At 47.9% G+C, this 21,772-nt stretch overlaps 1 protein-coding gene across 2 annotated transcripts in view; it reads left to right on the forward strand.

Moving 5' to 3' along the window:
* The first annotated feature begins 5,886 nt into the window (after window positions 1-5,886).
* The window catches only part of CUNH6orf118 (chromosome unknown C6orf118 homolog), an 89,147-nt gene continuing 73,261 nt past the window's right edge, over window positions 5,887-21,772 (forward strand). Inside the window, exons 1-2 of one of the 2 annotated variants that reach the window (XM_073560153.1) lie at window positions 5,887-6,117; window positions 20,700-21,399. In XM_073560153.1, coding sequence (XP_073416254.1) covers window positions 20,740-21,399 — 660 coding nt within the window. In that variant the 5' untranslated portion in view covers window positions 5,887-6,117; window positions 20,700-20,739. The remainder of the gene's footprint in view (window positions 6,118-20,699; window positions 21,400-21,772) is intronic. The other variant, XM_073560152.1, reaches the window with a different exon arrangement.

Raw genomic sequence — 21,772 nt, forward strand, 5'->3', positions numbered from 1 at the left:
GTGAAATGCGCAGACGCTGCACCTGTGAAATGCGCAGACGCTGCACCTGTGAAAAGCGCGCCCAGCACCTGTGAAATGCGCAGACGCTGCACCGGTGAAATGCGCAGACGCTGCACCTGTGAAAAGCGCAAACGCTGCACCGGTGAAATGTGCAGACACTGCACCTGTGAAAAGCGCGCCCAGTACCTGTGAAATGCGCAGACGCTGCACCGGTGAAATGCGCAGATGCTGCACTGGTGAAATGCGCAGACGCTGCACCTGTGAATAGCGCACCCAGCACCTGTGAAATGCGCAGACGCTGCATCGGTGAAATGCGCAGACGCTGCACCAATGAAATGCGCAGACGCTGCACCAGTGAAATGCACAGACGCTGCACCTGTGAAAAGCGCAGATGCTGCACCTGTGAAAAGCGCGCCCAGCACCTGTGAAATGCGCAGACGCTGCATTGGTGAAAAGCCCGCCCAGCACCTGTGAAATGCGCAGACGCTGCACCTGTGAAAAGCGCGCCCAGAACCTGTGAAATGCGCAGACGCTGCATCAGTGAAAAGCGAGCCCAGCACCTGTGAAATGCGCAGACCCTGCACCTGTGAAAAGCGAGCCCAGCACCTGTGAAATGCGCAGACGCTGCACTGGTGAAATGCGCAGACGCTGCACCGGTGAAATGCGCAGACGCTGCACCGGTGAAAAGCGAGCCCAGCACCTGTGAAATGCGCAGACGCTGCACCTGTGAAAAGCGTGCCCAGCACCTGTGAAATCCGCAAACGCTGCACCTGTGAAATGCACAGACGCGGCACCTGTGAAAAGCGAGCCCAGCACCTGTGAAATGCGCAGACGCTGCACCTGTGAAATGCGCAGACGCTGTACCTGTGAAAAGCGCGCCCAGCACCTGTGAAATGCGTAGACGCTGCACCTGTGAAAAGCGCACCCAGCGCCTGTGAAATGCGCAGACGCTACACCGGTGAAATGCGCAGGCGCTGCACCTGTGAAAAGCGCAGACGCTGCACCGGTGAAATGCGCAGACGCTGCACCGGTGAAAAGCGCGCCCAGCACTTGTGAAATGCGCAGATGCTGCACCTGTGAAAAGAGCGCACAGCACCTGTGAAATGCGCAGACGCTGCACCGGTGAAATGCGCAGACGCTGCACTTGTGAAAAGCGCGCCCAGCACCTGTGAAATGCGCAGACGCTGCACCTGTGAAATGCGCAGACGCTGCACTGGTGAAATGTGCAGACGCTGCACCGGTGAAATGCGCAGACGCTGCAGCGGTGAAATGCGCAGACGCTGCACCGGTGAAAAGCGCGTCCAGTACCTGTGAAATGCGCAGACGCTGCACCGGTGAAATGCACAGACGCTGCATCTGTTAAAAGCGCAGACGCTGCACCTGTGAAAAGCACAGCCAGCACCTGTGAAATGCGCAGACGCTGTACCTGTGAAATGCGCAGACGCTGCACATGTGAAAAGCGCAGACGTTGCACCTGTGAAAAGCGCGCCCAGCACCTGTGAAATGCGCAGACGCTGCACCTGTGAAAAGCGCAAACGCTGCACCGGTGAAATGTGCAGACACTGCACCTGTGAAAAGCGCGCCCAGCACCTGTGAAATGCGCAGACGCTGCACCGGTGAAATGCGCAGACGCTGCACTGGTGAAATGCGCAGACGCTGCACCTGCGAAAAGCGCAGACCCTGCACCTGTGAAATGCGCAGACGCTGCACCTGTGAAAAGCGCGCCCAGCACCTGTGAAATGCGCAGACGCTGCACCTGTGAAAAGTGCGCCCAGCACCTGTGAAATGCGCAGACGCTGCACCTGTGAAATACGCAGACGCTGCAGCGGTGAAAAGCGCAGACGCTGCACCTGTGAAAAGCGCGCCCAGCACCTGCGAAAAGCGCAGACGCTGCACCTGTGAAATGCGCAGACGCTGCACCTGTGAAAAGCGCGCCCAGCACCTGTGAAATGCACAGACGCTGTACCTGTGAAATGCGCAGACGCTGCACCTGTGAAAAGCGCAGACGCTGCACCTGTGAAAAGCGCGCCCAGCACCTGTGAAATGCACAGACGCTGTACCTGTGAAATGCGCAGAGGCTGCACCTGTGAAAAGCGCGCCCAGCACCTGTGAAATGCGCAGACGCTGCACCTGTGAAATGCGCAGACACTGCACCTGTGAAAAGCGCGCCCAGCACCTGTGAAATGCACAGACGCTGTACCTGTGAAATGCGCAGACGCTGCACCTGTGAAAAGCGCGCCCAGCACCTGTGAAATGCACAGACGCTGTACCTGTGAAATGCGCAGACGCTGCACCTGTGAAATGCGCAGACGCTGCACCTGTGAAATGCGCAGACGCTGCACCTGTGAAAAGCGCAGACGCTGCAGCGGTGAAAAGCGCAGACGCTGCACCTGTGAAAAGCGCGCCCAGCACCTGTGAAATGCGCAGACGCTGCACCTGTGAAAAGTGCGCCCAGCACCTGTGAAATGCGCAGACGCTGCAGCGGTGAAAAGCGCAGACGCTGCACCTGTGAAAAGCGCGCCCAGCACCTGCGAAAAGCGCAGACGCTGCACCTGTGAAATGCGCAGACGCTGCACCTGTGAAATGCGCAGACGCTGCACCTGTGAAAAGCGCAGACGCTGCACCTGTGAAATGCGCAGACGCTGCACCTGTGAAAAGCGCAGACGCTGCACCTGTGAAAAGCGCGCCCAGCACCTGTGAAATGCACAGACGCTGTACCTGTGAAATGCGCAGACGCTGCACCTGTGAAATGCACAGACGCTGTACCTGTGAAATGCGGAGGCTGCACCTGTGAAAAGCGCGCCCAGCACCTGTGAAATGCGCAGACGCTGCACCTGTGAAATGCGCAGACGCTGCACCTGTGAAAAGCGCGCCCAGCACCTGTGAAATGCAGACGCTGTACCTGTGAAATGCGCAGACGCTGCACCTGTGAAATGCGCAGACGCTGCACCTGTGAAAAGCGCGCCCAGCACCTGTGAAATGCACAGACGCTGTACCTGTGAAATGCGCAGACGCTGCACCTGTGAAATGCGCAGACGCTGCACCTGTGAAAAGCGCGCCCGGCACCTCTGAAATGCACAGACGCTGTACCTGTGAAATGCGCAGACGCTGCACCTGTGAAATGCGCAGAGGCTGCACCTGTGAAAAGCGCGCCCAGCACCTGTGAAATGCACAGACGCTGTACCTGTGAAATGCGCAGACGCTGCACCTGTGAAATGCGCAGACGCTGCACCTGTGAAATGCGCAGACGCTGCACCTGTGAAAAGCGCAGACGCTGCAGCGGTGAAAAGCGCAGACGCTGCACCTGTGAAAAGCGCGCCCAGCACCTGTGAAATGCGCAGACGCTGCACCTGTGAAAAGTGCGCCCAGCACCTGTGAAATGCGCAGACGCTGCAGCGGTGAAAAGCGCAGACGCTGCACCTGTGAAAAGCGCGCCCAGCACCTGCGAAAAGCGCAGACGCTGCACCTGTGAAATGCGCGGACGCTGCACCTGTGAAATGCGCAGACGCTGCACCTGTGAAATGCGCAGACGCTGCACCTGTGAAAAGCGCAGACGCTGCACCTGTGAAAAGCGCGCCCAGCACCTGTGAAATGCACAGACGCTGTACCTGTGAAATGCGCAGACGCTGCACCTGTGAAAAGCGCGCCCAGCACCTGTGAAATGCACAGACGCTGTACCTGTGAAATGCGCAGAGGCTGCACCTGTGAAAAGCGCGCCCAGCACCTGTGAAATGCGCAGACGCTGCACCTGTGAAATGCGCAGACGCTGCACCTGTGAAAAGCGCGCCCAGCACCTGTGAAATGCAGACGCTGTACCTGTGAAATGCGCAGACGCTGCACCTGTGAAATGCGCAGACGCTGCACCTGTGAAAAGCGCGCCCAGCACCTGTGAAATGCACAGACGCTGTACCTGTGAAATGCGCAGACGCTGCACCTGTGAAATGCGCAGACGCTGCACCTGTGAAAAGCGCGCCCAGCACCTCTGAAATGCACAGACGCTGTACCTGTGAAATGCGCAGACGCTGCACCTGTGAAATGCGCAGAGGCTGCACCTGTGAAAAGCGCGCCCAGCACCTGTGAAATGCACAGACGCTGTACCTGTGAAATGCGCAGACGCTGCACCTGTGAAATGCGCAGACGCTGCACCTGTGAAAAGCGCGCCCAGCACCTGTGAAATGCACAGACGCTGTACCTGTGAAATGCGCAGACGCTGCACCTGTGAAAAGCGCAGACGCTGCACCTGTGAAAAGAGCGCCCAGCACCTGTGAAATGCACAGATGCTGTACCTGTGAAATGCTCAGAGGCTGCACCTGTGAAAAGCGCGCCCAGCACCTGTGAAATGCGCAGACGCTGCACCTGTGAAAAGCGCAGACGCTGCACCTGTGAAAAGCGCAGACGCTGCAGCGGTGAAAAGCGCAGACGCTGCACCTGTGAAAAGCGCAGACGCTGCAGCGGTGAAAAGCGCAGACGCTGCACCTGTGAAAAGCGCAGACGCTGCAGCGGTGAAAAGCGCAGACGCTGCACCTGTGAAATGCGCAGACGCTGCACCTGTGAAAAGCACAGACGCTGTAACTGAAATGCGCAGACGCTGCACCTGTGAAAAGCGCAGACGCTGCACCTGTGAAAAGAGCGCCCAGCACCTGTGAAATGCACAGATGCTGTACCTGTGAAATGCTCAGAGGCTGCACCTGTGAAAAGCGCGCCCAGCACCTGTGAAATGCGCAGACGCTGCACCTGTGAAAAGCGCAGACGCTGCACCTGTGAAAAGAGCGCCCAGCACCTGTGAAATGCACAGATGCTGTACCTGTGAAATGCTCAGAGGCTGCACCTGTGAAAAGCGCGCCCAGCACCTGTGAAATGCGCAGACGCTGCACCTGTGAAAAGCGCAGACGCTGCACCTGTGAAAAGCGCAGACGCTGCAGCGGTGAAAAGCGCAGACGCTGCACCTGTGAAAAGCGCAGACGCTGCAGCGGTGAAAAGCGCAGACGCTGCACCTGTGAAAAGCGCAGACGCTGCAGCGGTGAAAAGCGCAGACGCTGCACCTGTGAAATGCGCAGACGCTGCACCTGTGAAAAGCACAGACGCTGTAACTGAAATGCGCAGACGCTGCACCTGTGAAAAGCGCAGACGCTGCAGCGGTGAAAAGCGCAGACGCTGCACCTGTGAAAAGCGCAGACGCTGCAGCGGTGAAAAGCGCAGACGCTGCAGCGGTGAAAAGCGCAGACGCTGCACCTGTGAAAAGCACAGACGCTGTAACGGTGAAATGCGCAGACGCTGCACCTGTGAAAAGCGCAGACCCTGCACCTGTGAAAAGCGCAAACGCTGCACCTGTGAAAAGCGCAGACGCTGCACCTGTGAAAAGCGCAGACGCTGTAACGGTGAAATGCGCAGACGCTGCACCTGTGAAAAGCGCAGACGCTGCACCTGTGAAAAGCGCAAACGCTGCACCTGTGAAATGCGCAGACGCTGCACCTGTGAAAAGCACAGACGCTGTAACGGTGAAATGCGCAGACGCTGCACCTGTGAAATGCGCAGACGCTGCACCTGTGAAAAGCGCGCCCAGCAGCTGTGAAATGCACAGACGCTGTACCTGTGAAATGCGCAGACGCTGCACCTGTGAAAAGCGCAGACGCTGCAGCGGTGAAAAGCGCAGACGCTGCACCTGTGAAAAGCGCAGACGCTGCAACGGTGAAATGCGCAGACGCTGCACCTACGAAAAGCGCCGCGTCCGGTAAAAATGCGCGCTCATGAATGCGCGCCGCCGCCTTCCACCTTCTGCGCGCTCTTGAATGCGCGAGTTACACCTCCCAGCCTGCCCCAGGATCTGGATGTGAGCGCGCTCATAAATGCACCGCCCTCACTGCCGTGGTAAACCAATCAGCGCTGCAGCCATGATGGACCAATCAGCACTGCAGCTCACAAACACTGCCACCTCACTGACACGCCCACTACAGAACTAAACTGCGAAACAAATACTCGCCAGCGGGACTGCACTTCCTGGTTGTGTTTACCTCATCACTATGACAACCAGGAGGTCGGAGAGTAGCGAAGCAGGAGGAAGTGGTGAGTTTCGTGGCGACCGGTCGCCAGTGATTTTCTTTCAAGGAGACCAGCACAGTAAGTCCGGTCCATGTTGCAGTAGGAGCGTGGTCCTGCCGGTGTGTGGTCACATGATCTCCCGGTACAGACTGTGTATACAGGCCATGTATGCCTCACACTGACAACCGCGGTCACCGGGGGAAGGGAAGCTGGGGCCACCGAGAGCATGGACCGGACAATGCCCCCCAGAAAGTGGAGAAAATGTTACTTACACACGTGTGCAATCTTCTATAACGATCTATGTGACGATATATATGTCTGTATGTGGGGTGTGTACAAGAGATATAAAGATATGTCTGTACATTCATACATAAAACGCTACAAGCACGGGTATATCTATATATACATGTTATAGCAAAGTATCTATATGCTATATATAGATATATATGTACGCACACACGGATATATTTTTCTGCCCACTCATATCTACAATATAATACAGAGAGGTTTCTGTCCCTTTTTACTTCTTGGAATGCTTTAGGGTATGTACACACGTTGCAGACTGCCCTGCGGATTCTTCCGCGCGGATTTGGCTAAATCCGCAGAAAAGTGACCTTCGTTTTACCTGCGGATTTAGTGCAGATTCTGTGTGGATTTCCCCTACATTTTGACACCTGCGGATTCCTATAATGCAGCAGGTGTCAAAAGGCTGCGGAAATGAACCCTCAGCGTTTATGCAGCACAGCGTTTTTTGTTTTGGCTTCGCTTTAATGGTTCTGTAAACCGCAGCAAATTCTGCTACGAATCCACAGGACCAAATCCGCTGAGATCCGCAGTAGAATCCGCAACGTGTGCACAGACCCTTAGGCCTTGTGCAGAGTCTTTGCTGAGTTTTTGGAGCACAAAGTCCCAAATTTTTGAGGTGTTTGAGTTCTGGAGGGGAAATTGCTGAGTTATCACTTAGCTTTGGCTCCAGAAAGGACTGTGTACAGTACATGACTTTATAGAAGAATTCTTATCATTTTTTGTGGGTTCTAGTTTTTATTGGCACCATTTGGCGATACTTATATCTATTTTACTTATATTATCTCTTATTTATACTGGTTCCAGAAAAACTCCCAGCAATTCCCCCATTATCATTGCAATTTTTTGTTTCCAGGTCATTGTGTGTGCGGTTTCGATGATTCTTTTGGCAAATGTTCTGATTTCCTCATATTTCTTGTCCTTATTTTACGCCCTTGTGTAGCACCAACAATTCCACAGCGCTTTACAGACATTATTGGCACATATAAATAGTTATGAGGAATCATGATTATTTTAAACAAATAAATAACTGTTTAGTACTTTGTAGTTTAGTAAGTATGTAGTTTACTTCCCCCTGTAAAGCCTTTACCGAACTTCAGAAAACCTCTGTCCCCTCAAATGTGTTTAAAAAAAGCAAACTGGGCCGTACCCAACCATCTCTCCAACCTGTACCGTCTGCATTTTTCGGCATCCGGGGTCGGGTGACGGCTTATTTCTAGTGCCGAGCTGATGTTTTATTGATACCATTATGAAGTAGATATGATGTTTTGATGACTTGTTATTGCATTTTATTGCAAAGTTGCAGCGGCCAAAAAAATACATAATTCTGGCATTTTTATTTTTTTTCTCGTTATGCCGTTTACTAATTGGATTAATTATTTTTATATTTTGAAAGATCGAGCGATTCTGAACACAGCGATGCCAAATATGTGATATTTTTATAGTTTTATTTTGAATGGGGCAAAAAGGGCTTGATTTTAACTTTTATATATTTTTAAAAACTTTTTTTTTTTACTTTTCACTTGCTTCAAAAGTCTCCTTAGGAGACTTGAAGCTGTGATCGTCTGATCATTTGTGCTACACATAGCAGCGTTTCAGCCCTGCTAATGTGTAGCAAAAACGCTTATCTGCTACGAGCACAGAGCAGATCTGCAATGACAACCACAGAGGTCTCCTGTAGACCCCAGATTGTCTTACCAACCCGTCCGCGTCCCGCAGTGATGTGACGAGCACGCCGATGTTAAATGCTGCTATTTAACATGTCAACAGATGCTGGTGGATCGCAATTCCGGGCCCAGGGCCGAAGCCCACATGGAATGCAGGATCACGACATATGACGTATATATACGTCATAAGTTGTGAAGGAATTAAAGCACCACTCCAACATTTTTATTTTATTTTACCGCTGGGGTGATGTCCCTAATTTTAAGTTCCCTGCAGCTTGTGTCACACTTACCATCAACCATTTTCTTCTGTTATTGGCGCTGCTCTGGTCGTCTTCTGCGGGTTGTGACCTGCCAGATCGCTCCAGTGTTTGCTGGGTGAGTCAGAAGTCAAAGCTCAATGTAAATCTATGGGAGCCAAACGAGGCCGGAACATGACGCTCATAGACTTGCATTGAGAGCTTGTGACGATTACCTCTGACTTCTGGTCAGTCAGAAGTTGCAGTTACAAGATGATGGCGGCAGACCTGAGTGGTGCCGGGAACAACTGAAGACAGTGGGTGGTAAGTATAAGACTAGGGTCAAAGTACTTACATTAGTGGCACCACTCCAGGGCTGAAATACAAAACATGCTGGAGTGGTGGTTAAAACTCTGATGCAGCAATTAGAACACTGAAGATGTTTTTTTAATAGGGGCTTTACCCCTACAACGCTGTGTGTGTAACGTGGGGCGGGGCGGTAGCCATGGGGGAGGTATACAACCCGTATGCCTCGGCATGGTACATGACAGTAGGGGTCCTGGCTGGGTGTGTGGACTTGTGCTGTGAGGTTATTACGTCCGTGCAGGCCACATGTAACCAACTTTGCTGGTTTGTGAGGTCCAGGTTTTTTACAGTTCAATGAGGGAAACCGCCATTTGAAAATGAACTTTTTACTGAAAGGAACTTGGATATATATGAGATGTCAGGTACAATGAGCTCAAAAAGCGCTCCAGACATCCAGGAAGTACGCCTCCACGGAGTACAGCAGCGTCATGGCGCCATATTTCCTCAATGTGGAGATGCTTATTGTATTAGTGCAGGAGCGGCCAGAACTCTGGGACCAACGTAATGCCCATTATGCCAACCGGTCAAGAAAGGAGGCGTCATGGAGGCGCATATGCCGCCAGATGTTCCATGATTTTGGTGATCGGCCACGTGAGGAGCAGCAGAAACTGAGTAAGTACAACCCAAAAACTGTTTAAAAATACCTCACATCAAAAGATGCATATAGAATCGGCCACCCCCCCTTCCTGTGCTCGTACTTTTTTCCTCATGAGGCGGGTAGATTTTGATGTGACCCATGGTTTTACACTGCCATCATTTGGCACAGGCCACAAGCTCCTCATCCTCCTAGCCAACCAAGTTATTAAGTGTAGTTACTTGATACATGAACTATTGTGACCCTGTGTATCTGGGCTGGATGGGCCAATTAGATATGCCTCCCTGGGTAGAAAGCACACCCCAGAAGGCCACATGCCTAGGCTACTGGTAGCAAATTTGACATATCAAATATGTGAAATTGATAATATTTCCTGTCACATTGCAGTGGAAGATGTGATGAGACGGTGACCAATACAGGCGGGAACGTCAGCAGCGGTCCAGGAGTGGTGATGCGGACTACATAAAGAGGAAATCCATAAATTATGACCGCCTCTCCTTCCTCGCCCCTATTCTGGATCTGAGACCGTAAGTAGATACCTCACACCACATTACACAGATACTTTACAGGGCTAAAAATATTGATTTATTTTTGGCTCTGTTCTATTTCATAAAAGAACTCAGTCCAACCTTACGGATAGAGGAACGGGCTCAGATACAGAGCCCATTATTGATCCTGTAGGGGATGAGGTGGCTGGCCCATCTTCTCCCCCTACAAGAAGCATTGGTGAAGAATCCTCGCAGGAAAACCCAGTGTCTGTGCCACAAACCCCACCACCAGGACCGTCTGCTGCTGCACCATCAGCCATACTGGAGGAGCAGGGCAACATGAGCAGCAGCCCAACTGCCCAGATCCGGGGCTCCCCACAGCCTGCTGGACCATCCCGGCGAGGACAAAGAAGGCGCCAGATCCCTGCCCAAGATACCCGGACCAATGTGGACACGGGGTCCTCAACTATCTGGCTAGAGTGAATACAGATGATGGCGAGGAGGCATACTCACGTAGCCTGGCCCTTTATCTTCGTGCCCTTTCCCGTGAGGCGAGGCTCCGTATTCGAGGATGTTTTCAGATCCTGCTTGATGCAATACCCCATATGAGTTGTTTGAATATCTGGAGAGGCGGCAGCTTTCACCCAGAAATCTAATGCGCCTTAGACCACCCACACAGATGCTTGCTCAAGCAGGCTCTGAGGATCCTCAAATGCGTGGGCCTACACCTCACCCCATTCCTCCCCCTACCCAACCTTTACAACACCAGCAACATATGTCTGCCTCTAGCCAGCCCCACCAATATGGCCACTTTTTCCCACCCAGTGTTGGAGGCTGGTCCCAACCTGGTTGGGGACGACACTGCTATATTGGTGGGTATGAGACACGGGCCTACCCGAGCCAACAAGATGCCCCTGTTCCGTATCACTCTGGCCAGTACCAAGCCCAATCCCAGGAGGCCACATCATGGGCAACAGTATGTTCCCACACAGGGTGATGTTGGGCAAAGTAGCCAGCAGCAACCACAGGCTGGTCTTCCGCAATCTCCTTCCCCAAATTACCAAAATTTATAATGTAGCCATTTTGGTATTGCATTATGTTGTATTTTTGTTTTTGTATGTGTAAAAAATTGTTTGTGAAAAAATGTTCACATCTGCAAAAAGGCCAATTTGCCACATTGCCACAGTTCTTAAATGGCAATAATATGTTTTGATTTAAAAAAAACAACAACAAAAAAAACGGGTCAAGTAAACATTTGGCTACTACATTTTACGTCTCTGTCTCAATTCTAAAAAACAGTGTCAGCAAACTAACATACGCTTACCAATGCAATTAAACAGTCATAGAATCAGAAGGGGTAGAAATATATATATTTAGACACACATAAACCACAAAATTATAACATAGATACAGCATGCTCTTGCCAAGACGTTTCCCCCTCAGGTGACATAAAGTAATTTGTGAAAATAACATGCACTTTGAGGCCAGAGAGCGGTCTACGTTGAGGGTTGATAGGTGGTCTCGCCCTACACACATTGGCCAACCCACGCACAACACCACCAGAGGAGGAACAATCATGTATCCTGGTGAAGTTATGAAGAACCACACAGGCTTTAACTACTTCATTAACATTTTGTTCACTCAGCTGAATGGCAGACTGGAGTACCCGCCATTTGGCACAAAGGATGCCAAAGGAACACTCTACCAGTCGCCGAGCATGTGATAGGCGCAAGTTAAAAATTCTGCGCCTGTGGTCACGGTTGCGCCGGGGATATGGCTTCATGACATTGCACGTTAACTGAAAAGCCTCATCTGCCACAAGGACATAAGGGACAGATTCTTGAGTGGAGCCTGGTAGCTGGCGTGGTGGTGGTAGATCCAACTGGTTGGTGCGTAGCCGCCGAGCAATAATGGAAGTGTTGAAGACTCGAGAGTCTCCCGTCCTTCCATAGGCCCCAATGTCAACAATTATAAACTTGTATTGAGGGTCGGCCAGAGCGAACAATACAACAGAAAAGTATTGTTTATAATTGAAGAATTGGGAGCCAGAGTTTGGCGGCTTACGCACCCGGATATGTTTGCCATCAAGGGCACCAATACAATTAGGAAACTGGCATTACTCCTCAAAATCCCTTGATATGCTCAACCAGTCTTCCATCCTGGGCTCGGGCATGACGAGTTGATGTAGTCTTGACCATATTTGACTGCATGTCGACCTGACTACGCCAGAAATGGTAGATCTTCCAATCAGAAACTCATGGTGGAGGGCGGCATAAGACAGGCCAGTGGACAGGAAGCTGAAGAACAACAGAAAAGGAACCTTTTAGAATGCACAAATTAAACAAAAAAAAAGTACATACAAAACTTGTTATGAATTCACATCTAATAACACACACATATATTGTTGCACAATGACTAAGTGATATTCAGTACATCTTACACATAACATTCTGGTCTGTAAGTTTCAACATATCTGGAATAAGATGAGGGCATTAAAATTAGTCTATGATGCAAAAAATACATACTTTGGGCAACACATCATCAACATAGAGAATGTGGTTGTGTAGTACATACCGTAATGTGAGTAGAAGTCGCTCCTCTGCAGATATAGCTTTGCGCATCCTTGTGTCCTGAAAGGTTATCCCAGGGCGCACTGTCTCCAAGAGTCGATCAAATGTTGCAAGGCTCATGCGACAGTATTGGTAGAATTTAGCCGGATGCTCCCGCAGAGAAGAATAGAGGCGGTGAAAATGACCTCTTGTGAGTCGTTGCCTCAAAAGTGGATGGACCCACATGCGTCTCTTCCTCCGCGGATCCACTATCACTGGGTATGGTTGACCAAAGCGGCTTGACAAAAGCCAGTTGAAGAGAACCTGCTCAGTTGTGTTGAATGTCAGACTGTCTGCCATGTTGCACATACAACAGCAACACACCTAGTGAAGGCAAGGTCACAAATTTAACAGAATGGAGGCAGCCACCTGTTCCTGAGGCAATAAATAGGGTGCAGGCTAATGATTTAACTAGTTAGCAGGCCTCAAAACCGTTAAATGGCCATTTTGCAAGCCTGCGAGAAAATCTCGCCATACGGATTACATACGGATCACATACGGATGCTGACATGCGCAAAATACGCGACCACACCTTGCTTACGGATGACATTTTGAGGACTATTTAGGGGTCATTGATCCGTATGTAAACTACGGACCGTATTTTGCGTCGGTTAGTGTGACCCCCGGCCTAACTCTCATTATCCCTACTGTCAAACTAAACACACTATTAATATTACGGACACCTTTAATGCACATCACAATTCACATTATGCATCATATTTCACATTGCACCACATAACATTAAACTTGTTTCTTAAAGGGGGAACGTGGGCAACATGCCCATCTCCTTACATGTGCTTAATTTAGTCTGTGACTTTGAACTGACCAACTCCCTTTAAATCATTCCACACCCATATAACATATTACATCTAATAGTGCAATCTGTGGTCCACTGTTAGAGATTTTGCCCTCCATGTTGGAGGTCTTGAGATCAAAACATAGATAACATCTGCTGCAAGAAAATCAGATAAATATTTAAAATCAGCTAATGAGTAGAGATGAGCGAATATTTCAATGTTTGGTTTGGATTACGATCACCGAATTTGCAATATTCGCTGATTAATTCATAGATTATTCACCGAACATAACCGAACGCCATTCATGTCAATGGTAGGCAAAAATAAACGCATGCACAACACCTTATTATGGCCCCAAATGCTGCCAAAACATCAAATGAGGGACAGACACCAGGAAAGTGGCCTCAATTCACTCACAGTACAAATTGTAGCATGGCACTGCAGCAATCAGCCAAGCATAAGGTATTGGGGTCTAGGACAGCATTGACAACTTTCATTTAATGTCGCAGTAAGACGAGGTGGGTGAGGGATTGGTGTAGGCCTCCTTTGCTTGGAGCTCTAATACCACATGCAACACCTCTACCTGCTTTTATGCTAAGCCACACTAAGGTGGCACAAATATCACTTTTGTAGACTACCATTAGCAGAAAAATGTAAGTATAATAACACAGGTAGTTGAGTCCAAGGAAGTGGAGGCCTGTCGATCTCGGGGACCTACTGCTACAGGCAACATGCATGAAGAAGACCCAACCAGTGTTCACATTTTCAAAAGTTAATAGTATTATAGGCACTGACAGGTCTTCCACTACAACCAATTCAGCAGATGGACATCCAACCAGGAGTGTTCACATTTAACAAATGAGGGCCTTACACCACAAAAGTGGCATCAATTTCAAGAGAGTAGAAATAGTATAATAGGGACCAATAGTTCTTCCACTAAACCCAATCCAGCAAATGGACACCCAACCAGGAGTGTTCACATTTCCAAAAATTACTGGCAGACACCACAAAAGTGGCATCAATTTCACCACAGTATAGATAATATAATAGGGACCGAGAGGTCTTCCACTACACCCAGTCCAGCAGATAAACATCCAGCCAGGACTGTTCAGATTTAAACAAATGAGGGCCTTACACCACAGAAGTGGCATCAATTTTACGAGAGTAGAAATAGTATAATAGGGACCCCGACTGGTCTTCCACTACACCCAGTCCAGCAGATGACCACCCAACCTGTACTTTTTACTTTTTAAAAAATGAGGTCCTCACACCAGCGAAGTGGAATAACTGTCACGAGAATAGAAATAGTATAATTGGGACCGAGACGTCTTCCACTACAGCTAACCCAGGAGATGTAGATCAGCCATGACTGTTGACATTTCCGCAAATTTGTATTATCAGCAGCTGCAGCAGGCACAGAAGTCACACTAAAGATATTACAGAGTGCAGTTACGTGACATTAATGCATAACACTAAAAATATGTAATATCACCTAGTCAGTAAAGTCATCAATTTGGGTGCAAAAGTCTTTGGAGATCCATGACTTATTCATCTTGATTAAAGTTAGGTGGTCTACATTTTCAGGGGACAGCCAGCTGCTCTTATCCATTAGGACACCACCAGCAGCGCTGAACACACATTCTGAGAGAATGCTGGCTGCCGGGCACGATAAAACCTCCAAGGCATGTGGGGCGAGCTTAGGCCACTCATCCATTTTGGAAGAACAAAATGTGTAAGGATCCAAACCCTCCCTGAAGGTATTGATGTTTAGTTCTAGATACTCCTGCACCATCCTCTCCATTCGTTCACCACGTGTAAGGCTTGGACTCTGTTGTGCTGGTGCACGAGTTGGTCTAAAAAAAGTGTCAAAGGACTCACAGAAATTGCTTCTTCCACTTCCACCACTACTGCTGCTGCTACTAATGTTTTGACATTGACGTGTGACTCCAGCTTTAGGGCCACCACCAGGTTCGCACCGTTATTGGACACGGCCTTCCCTGGATGCAGGTTCAGTGGAGACAGCCATTGATCAAACTCAGCCTGGAGAGCTGTCCACATCTCTTCAGCTGTATGACTGCGATCTCCAAGGCATATAAATTTTAATACTGCCAGATTGCCATGAGCCCTGGATGTGCAGTACGGAGGTGGTGGGGATTCACTCTGCACTGTTGGAACATGTGTCTTGTTAAGGCAGAGGTTGAGGGTGCAGGTAAAAGTCCTAGTGGAGAAAGAGGACAAGGCAGAAGCAGTGGAGTAAGTGTTAAATGCAGAGTTTTGTCCTGCAAGCCTTGGGGCTTCCAAGACTTGTGGAGCACCACCTGTCCCCACAGCCACCAGAGTCACCCAGTGCCCAGTCAGTGAGATGTAACGCCCTTGGCCATGCTTACTGATCCAACTGTGTGTTGTGAAATTCACCCTGGAAAAGATATAGTGAAGGAAAGGGCAATTTTGTCTGCAACATGCTGGTGTAGCGAAGGCACAGCTTTCTTAGAAAAGTAATGGCGACTGGGCAATTGGTACTGGGGAACTGTGACAGCCATCAGCTTTCGGAAACCATCTGTATCTACCAGGTGGAAAGGCATGATTTCCGTGGCCAACAGATTGGAGATGGTGAAGTTCAACCTCTTAGCTTTGCCATGCGTAGGAGGAAACAATCTTTTACGTGACCACAACTGCGGAATCGTGGGCTGGCTGCAGTGCTGAGAGAGGGTGGAGTACGGTTTCCGGACAAACTGCTGGACCATGAGAGAGGTGCAGATGTTACTTTGGATTAAGAAACTTGTGGTTTGCTTGTTCTCTGAGATTGGTCAAAAACAGCAGGCTTATCCACTTCCGTTACAGCTGATGGCGGGCTCTCAGTCAGCGTGACTGGAGCAGGTAAAGAACCCGAGGTTCTGTGGTCGAAGACATGCATCTCTATAGTTGGCACGGTAACAGAGGAGGAGGAAGAAGCAGCAGATGTGATTGATGGGGCTGCTGATGGTTGTTAAGGTCAGCTGGTCTGCATTTTTGCACAGTGGGATTCCCACAGTAAAGCATGTTGATTGTGCATGTGAAGGTTCGTACATGTAGTAGTCAAATTATTGCACTTTTTACCTCGACTTAGTTTTTTTTTGCAAAGTTGGCAGATTACGTGAGTTGGCTCAAATTTTGCAGTGTCAAAAAAGGTCCAGACTAGGCAACCCTTGCCACCCCTGCAAGCTGCAGACTCATGGACACTGCTGGTCACAGGCACAGTTGTGGCAGAGGATGCATTGCTCGTCGTGGCTGCATCACTACGTGTCTGCAATGTACGACGCAACGTAACCTCCTCATCTTCCTCAGATGACCTACTCAGCTGTGTGCCTCTATGTTCACACCAACTGGGATCTAACACCACATCATCATCATCATCCTCTGTGTTATCACATTCCTCGCACTTAGTCACCATCTTCCTCTTCCTGCCCTGACAGCACAGTACAGTCCACGTGAGCCGCAGATATGAGTCTCATCAGGATCACCTCCCCCCAGAGGTTAACGTTTGCTGACGAGGTTCAGGATGCTGTTCGGACCCTACTTCGTCCTGCCTCAGATCCAAGCTAAAAAATTTGGGGCATTGGTTGCAGATTTCCTCTTGACTTGAAGCTTTTGAGTACACTTCTGATGACCATAGCATAGAATGTGTGAACAGCTCTTCAGACTCCCCGTCGTTCCGTACAGTCATTTGTATGGTTGGAGAGTTGGGTTGAGTGGGGGGAAACCAGGGGAATTTGGGTGCCACCTCTGTGGACTGTACTGTGATGCTGGGGTGGAGGAAGAGAGCCACTTGAAGCTGTGCTTGCCATCCACTCGAGCACCTGCTCTTTCTGGACATCATCGAGAAGGCGTACCACTGTGCGTCTGCCAAAGAAAGTGCAGTAGCCCATCCAGTAACAGAAGTTGTCAGTTGTCTTTGCATAGGACGTGACATTGGGTCACTAGTGTTTTCACAAACATTACCACCTACCCCACGTACACCTTGGAACACAAAGCCTAATTCCCCTTCCACCACAACCTCGCTTTTTCCCAGTCATGTTGCTCAGATAGTGTGGTAGGTGCACAGTAATAGCAACAAAGAAAAATAGATTTTAAACTCTGCACCACCTCTGCAAACAGCTGAATTTCAGCGATAGTAAATTCCGTTGAAATATAGCTTGCTGTATCATGTTAGTCACAGAAAAATTAATTGTTTGAGTGTGGATGAAGCCTGTATGACAAAGAAGATATGCCACAAACAATTTGAAAGGTCTTCTACTGAATGCCAATAGGAACAGAAGAATTTTTTGATGGTCTCTATATCAGGCCTCTACAGCTTAATTTCAACCCAACAAAATGACAAAGTGTGATACGGCGGGTTGTCTAACTTTTTGCAACTGAAATATTATAATTTTTTTTAATGTGCCTTAGGTCTGCAGACAGTTTCATATCACCACAGCACTAAATGACAAGGTGGGATACAGCAGGCTGTTTCACATTTAGCTAGTGAAAAAATATTAGTTAGAATGCTATACTCATGCATGGATGCATGGAGCACAATAGAAGCAGTGCACAACACATTTGTAGGACATGTGCCCTGCTGGCTTTGTCTGTGGACCTCAGTAATGGCGCAAAGAAAGTGCTGGAAGGTAAATTTAACAGCCACACTAGCTAGCTACACTATCTGACATACAACCATCTAGCTAACTAGCTAAACTCTGGGATACAGCAGGCTTTTTCACATTTAGTTAGTGAAAAAATATTTAGAATGCTATACTTGTGCTATACTTGTACCGGGCAGCACGGTGGCTCAGTGGTTAGTGCTGTAGCCTTGCAGCGCTGGAGTCCTGGGTTCGTATCCCACCAAGGACAACATCTGCAAGGAGTTTGTAGGTTCTCCCTGTGTTTGTGTGGGTTTCCTCCGGGCACTCTGGTTTCCTCCCACACTCCAAAGACATACTGATAGGGAATATAGATTGTGAGCCCCATCGGGGACAGTGATGAAGATGTGTGTGAACTGTAAAGCGCTGTGGAATATGTCAGCGCTATATAAAAATATACAACCGCCTAGCTAACTAGCTAAAATCTTGCTGTTAACAGTGGCATTGTCAGTAGCAGCTTCTGACAAAATGGCGCTAAAACAAGATGTAAGCTATTTACATGGAGTGGGACATGTGATTTCAGCAACCAATGACACATCCCGTTGTGTCAGGACATTGTGTTTCCTGCGCCCTGATTGGCTAGCTGCAATGTGCACACATAAAGTTATGGGGAAAAAAATGACTGTTTACAAGAACGCCGCACCTCTGAGCTCTGCAAACCCCCTCACCTCATTAAACAAATGCCAAATGCTCATGATACACCACCATTATCGTTGCTAAAGTGCTGATAATACTTTTGTGGCAACGCAAATATTTTCCCTCATTTTTACCCAATATTAACGATTTTTTTTCCGATTTTATAAAATTTTGCTCGTGTTTCCGATCACGAATCCAAATGTGCCATATTCATGCTGAATTTTTGTTTGGCGATCTTTTTCAGAACAAATTCGCTCATCGCTACTAATGAGCACATTCAGATACCAAGAGGCCCTGCAAGTCTACACGGGGACATGCCAAGAGGGCTCCGATGGTGAACATAGTACCGTCCTGTGTGTTTAGTGAATAAAGTATCTGCAGACTGCAGAATCATCAGAGCCCCTGTAGCCATGATATTACTGGTGTTTTTAGATGTTGCATTTGTTATTTACTTTCCTTTTTGTAAGAGGGGGATTTTACTATGTTAAATACACCAGAATTCTGGCTAAACATGCACCAAAAAACTGTCTTTCATGACTTGCACCACATTTATCATGTGTTTTAGAAGCGTTCTGTGCCCGATACACACAGTGTGGTTTATTGGTAAAGAGCGTGGTTTAGTGAAAGATGGAGCTTGGCCTAAATTGTGACCATGTTCGCCAAAATGTTAATTTTAAAAATCAAACACCGTGGCCACTGTAATATGTCTGAAGCATTTTAACTCCTCTCAAAAGGACTGTGTATTCATGTCCTCAGGTCTGACGATTGCTCAGGATCTGAGCTCCCTACACACTGACAGCTGTCGGCTATATTACATAGCTGACAGCTGTCTCTAACAGCCACGGCTGGTGCCGAGTTCTGGCCACCACTCTTAACCATTTAAATCTGTCAATCTCTGGCAGAGGCATTTAAATGGAACATATTCTGGTTCTCATGTGAAGGGCCTCCCATCGGTCCCCTGTGATATGATCACAGGGAATGATGGGTTACTGTGACACCTGGGGATCTGCCAATAGGAGACTGAGATTTTCTCTATATCCTGCAGTGCCATGGTATTGCAATATATATTATAAGCTATCACAGGTTCAAAATAATGCAAAAAAAATATATATTTTTTTTTAGAAATGTGAAAAAAAAAAATACAAAGTTCAAATCAACCCACTTTCCACTGTTAACAATAAAGGAAAAACCGTATTTGGTATTGCGACATTTGTAAAAGTCCGTCCTGCTAAAATATGCAATTAATTAACCCGATTGATAAGTTATAACGAAAAAAAAAATTAAAAACAGCAAAATTGCGTTTTCTTGGTTACATCATGTCCCTAAAAAGAACCTCACCTAAAAAATGTAATAAGACATCAAAGTATGTGCATGATATTGGTATCTATAAAAATGTTAGCTCACCAATAGTTAGCCAGGGCAGCAGAAAAAATAAAATTGTTACGCGTCTTGTAAAATGGTGACTTAAAGCAAAATAAAAAGTTTTTGCAGTATTCTGAACGTTTTTCATCACTTAAAAAATAAAGAAAAAGTTAACAAGTTTCGTATCACCAAAATTAGACTGCCATGGACAATCCTGTTTCCATGCTTCTTGTACTGCAAAGTGAACGTTGTAAAACAAAACCCAAAAAATAATGTCAGAATTGCATTTTTTTTCACCATTTCATCCCGCCTGGATATTTTTTTCCTGTGTTTTAGTACGTTATATGGTAAAATGAATGGTGCCATTCAAAATTACAACTTGGCAGCAGACGTTAATGTTAAAAAAAAAAAAAAAAATCTTGGATGATGGTGAGGGAAAAGCGAAAGTGCTAAAAAAAAATTCTGTGGTTCTTAAATGATTAAGGCTAAGTTCACATTAGCGTTCGGGGGCTCTGCGGAGGGCTGCGTACTTCCTCCGTTAAGCCCTGCCTACTTCCGCATACTTCTGCATGCATCCTGCGTACCTATTTTAACATTGGGTATGCAGGACAAGCGGACGTATGCGGATGCGTCTTTTTGATGTGCCCGCCGACCGCACGGGAACGCAACAAGTTGCATTTTGTGGGGACGGCGGGCACGTCAAAACGACATATCCAAATACATCCGCTTGTCCTGCGTACCCAATGTTGAAGACAGGTACGCAGGACGCATGCAGAACCCCCGAACGCTAATGTGAACCCGGCCTAAGTTGACACACTCTAAAAATTAAACAATATTGAAAAATATGCCTCATTGCTTGGTATAGAATAATTGATAATCTGAAGCTGCAGGTACTTGGTTTTTTTTCCACAAATCCAAGCTAAATCAGTGTGTTTTTGTTTTCCAGGCCTGGTGGTGCATGTTTTAGCTGAATATCAATTCAGAAAATGTTAAACCCAATGTTAAAAGCAAAGCAAGAGGCCAGAATCCAACCCCTTGATGCACTTTTGGATGGCACAGAACAAGCGAATAAGAAAGATACTTGGGATTATACAGCCGGACATCTTAACCATAATCATCTTTTCAAGCCACTGATTCTAGAAGAGAAGAGTTTCTGGAAAAGTGGTACAGTTCAGCACAATAAAAAGATTAAGAAAATGAAAGATCCCTTTATAAACGCTCCACCCGAGATCAACTTTGTAAATAGGGATCTTGAGGTCAAGTCCAGTTTTGCAGGTTCTCCAGTCGTAAAGCAATCTGGCCCATATACACCAATTAACACGCCATTTGCAAGTTCTGTTTTAGACACTCAGTCCCAAACAGCATGGCTAGAAAATCCAGAACAAAACAATTTTACGGGATCACCACCAAAGAATAAGGAGCTGATACTGCCTGAACTAAAATTACTGACGTTTGAGGGACTACAGACATCCCAGGATAAAAGGAAGCAACATCGATTTCTTCCCGCTTACTTCACTGGTCTTACAAAATCTGACCAGTTCAGTTTGTTCTTACAGTTTGACAGAGAGATTCTTCAAAAGAAAGACATATCAAAAGATTTCTACAAGAACATTACTGTTGAAAGGGATGAGAAGAAGCTAACCAAGGTGTGAGCATAATAAAGAAAATGAGCCTCCTTTAAATGGCCTCTCGTTGCCCCTTCCTAATCAGAATTATTAAAGGGGACCTGTCTGCTATTCACATATGGAGGGATCTGTCAGTCAACTGGAAGCGGAGAGGGAGAAAATGGTTGTGGCCCTCGCTGGACTACAGAGGTCTCTCCCTATGGTTCCTAGCTTTTCATAGTAAAATATACCTGGCTGCAGCTTCCTAGCTAAGCTCTGATTCAAGATGCCAATAGTCCATTCGGAATGAATCTAGTGACAGGTTCCCTTTAACCCCTTTCTGACATCAGACGTACTATCCCGTCCATGGGACCCGGGCCCCTATGCCCATGGACGGGATAGTACGTCTACCGCG

The sequence above is a fragment of the Dendrobates tinctorius genome, unplaced genomic scaffold (genome assembly GCF_039654945.1).
Source record: "Dendrobates tinctorius isolate UK_male_01 unplaced genomic scaffold, ASM3965494v1 ptg000293l, whole genome shotgun sequence".
Classification (NCBI taxonomy): Eukaryota; Metazoa; Chordata; class Amphibia; order Anura; family Dendrobatidae; genus Dendrobates; species Dendrobates tinctorius.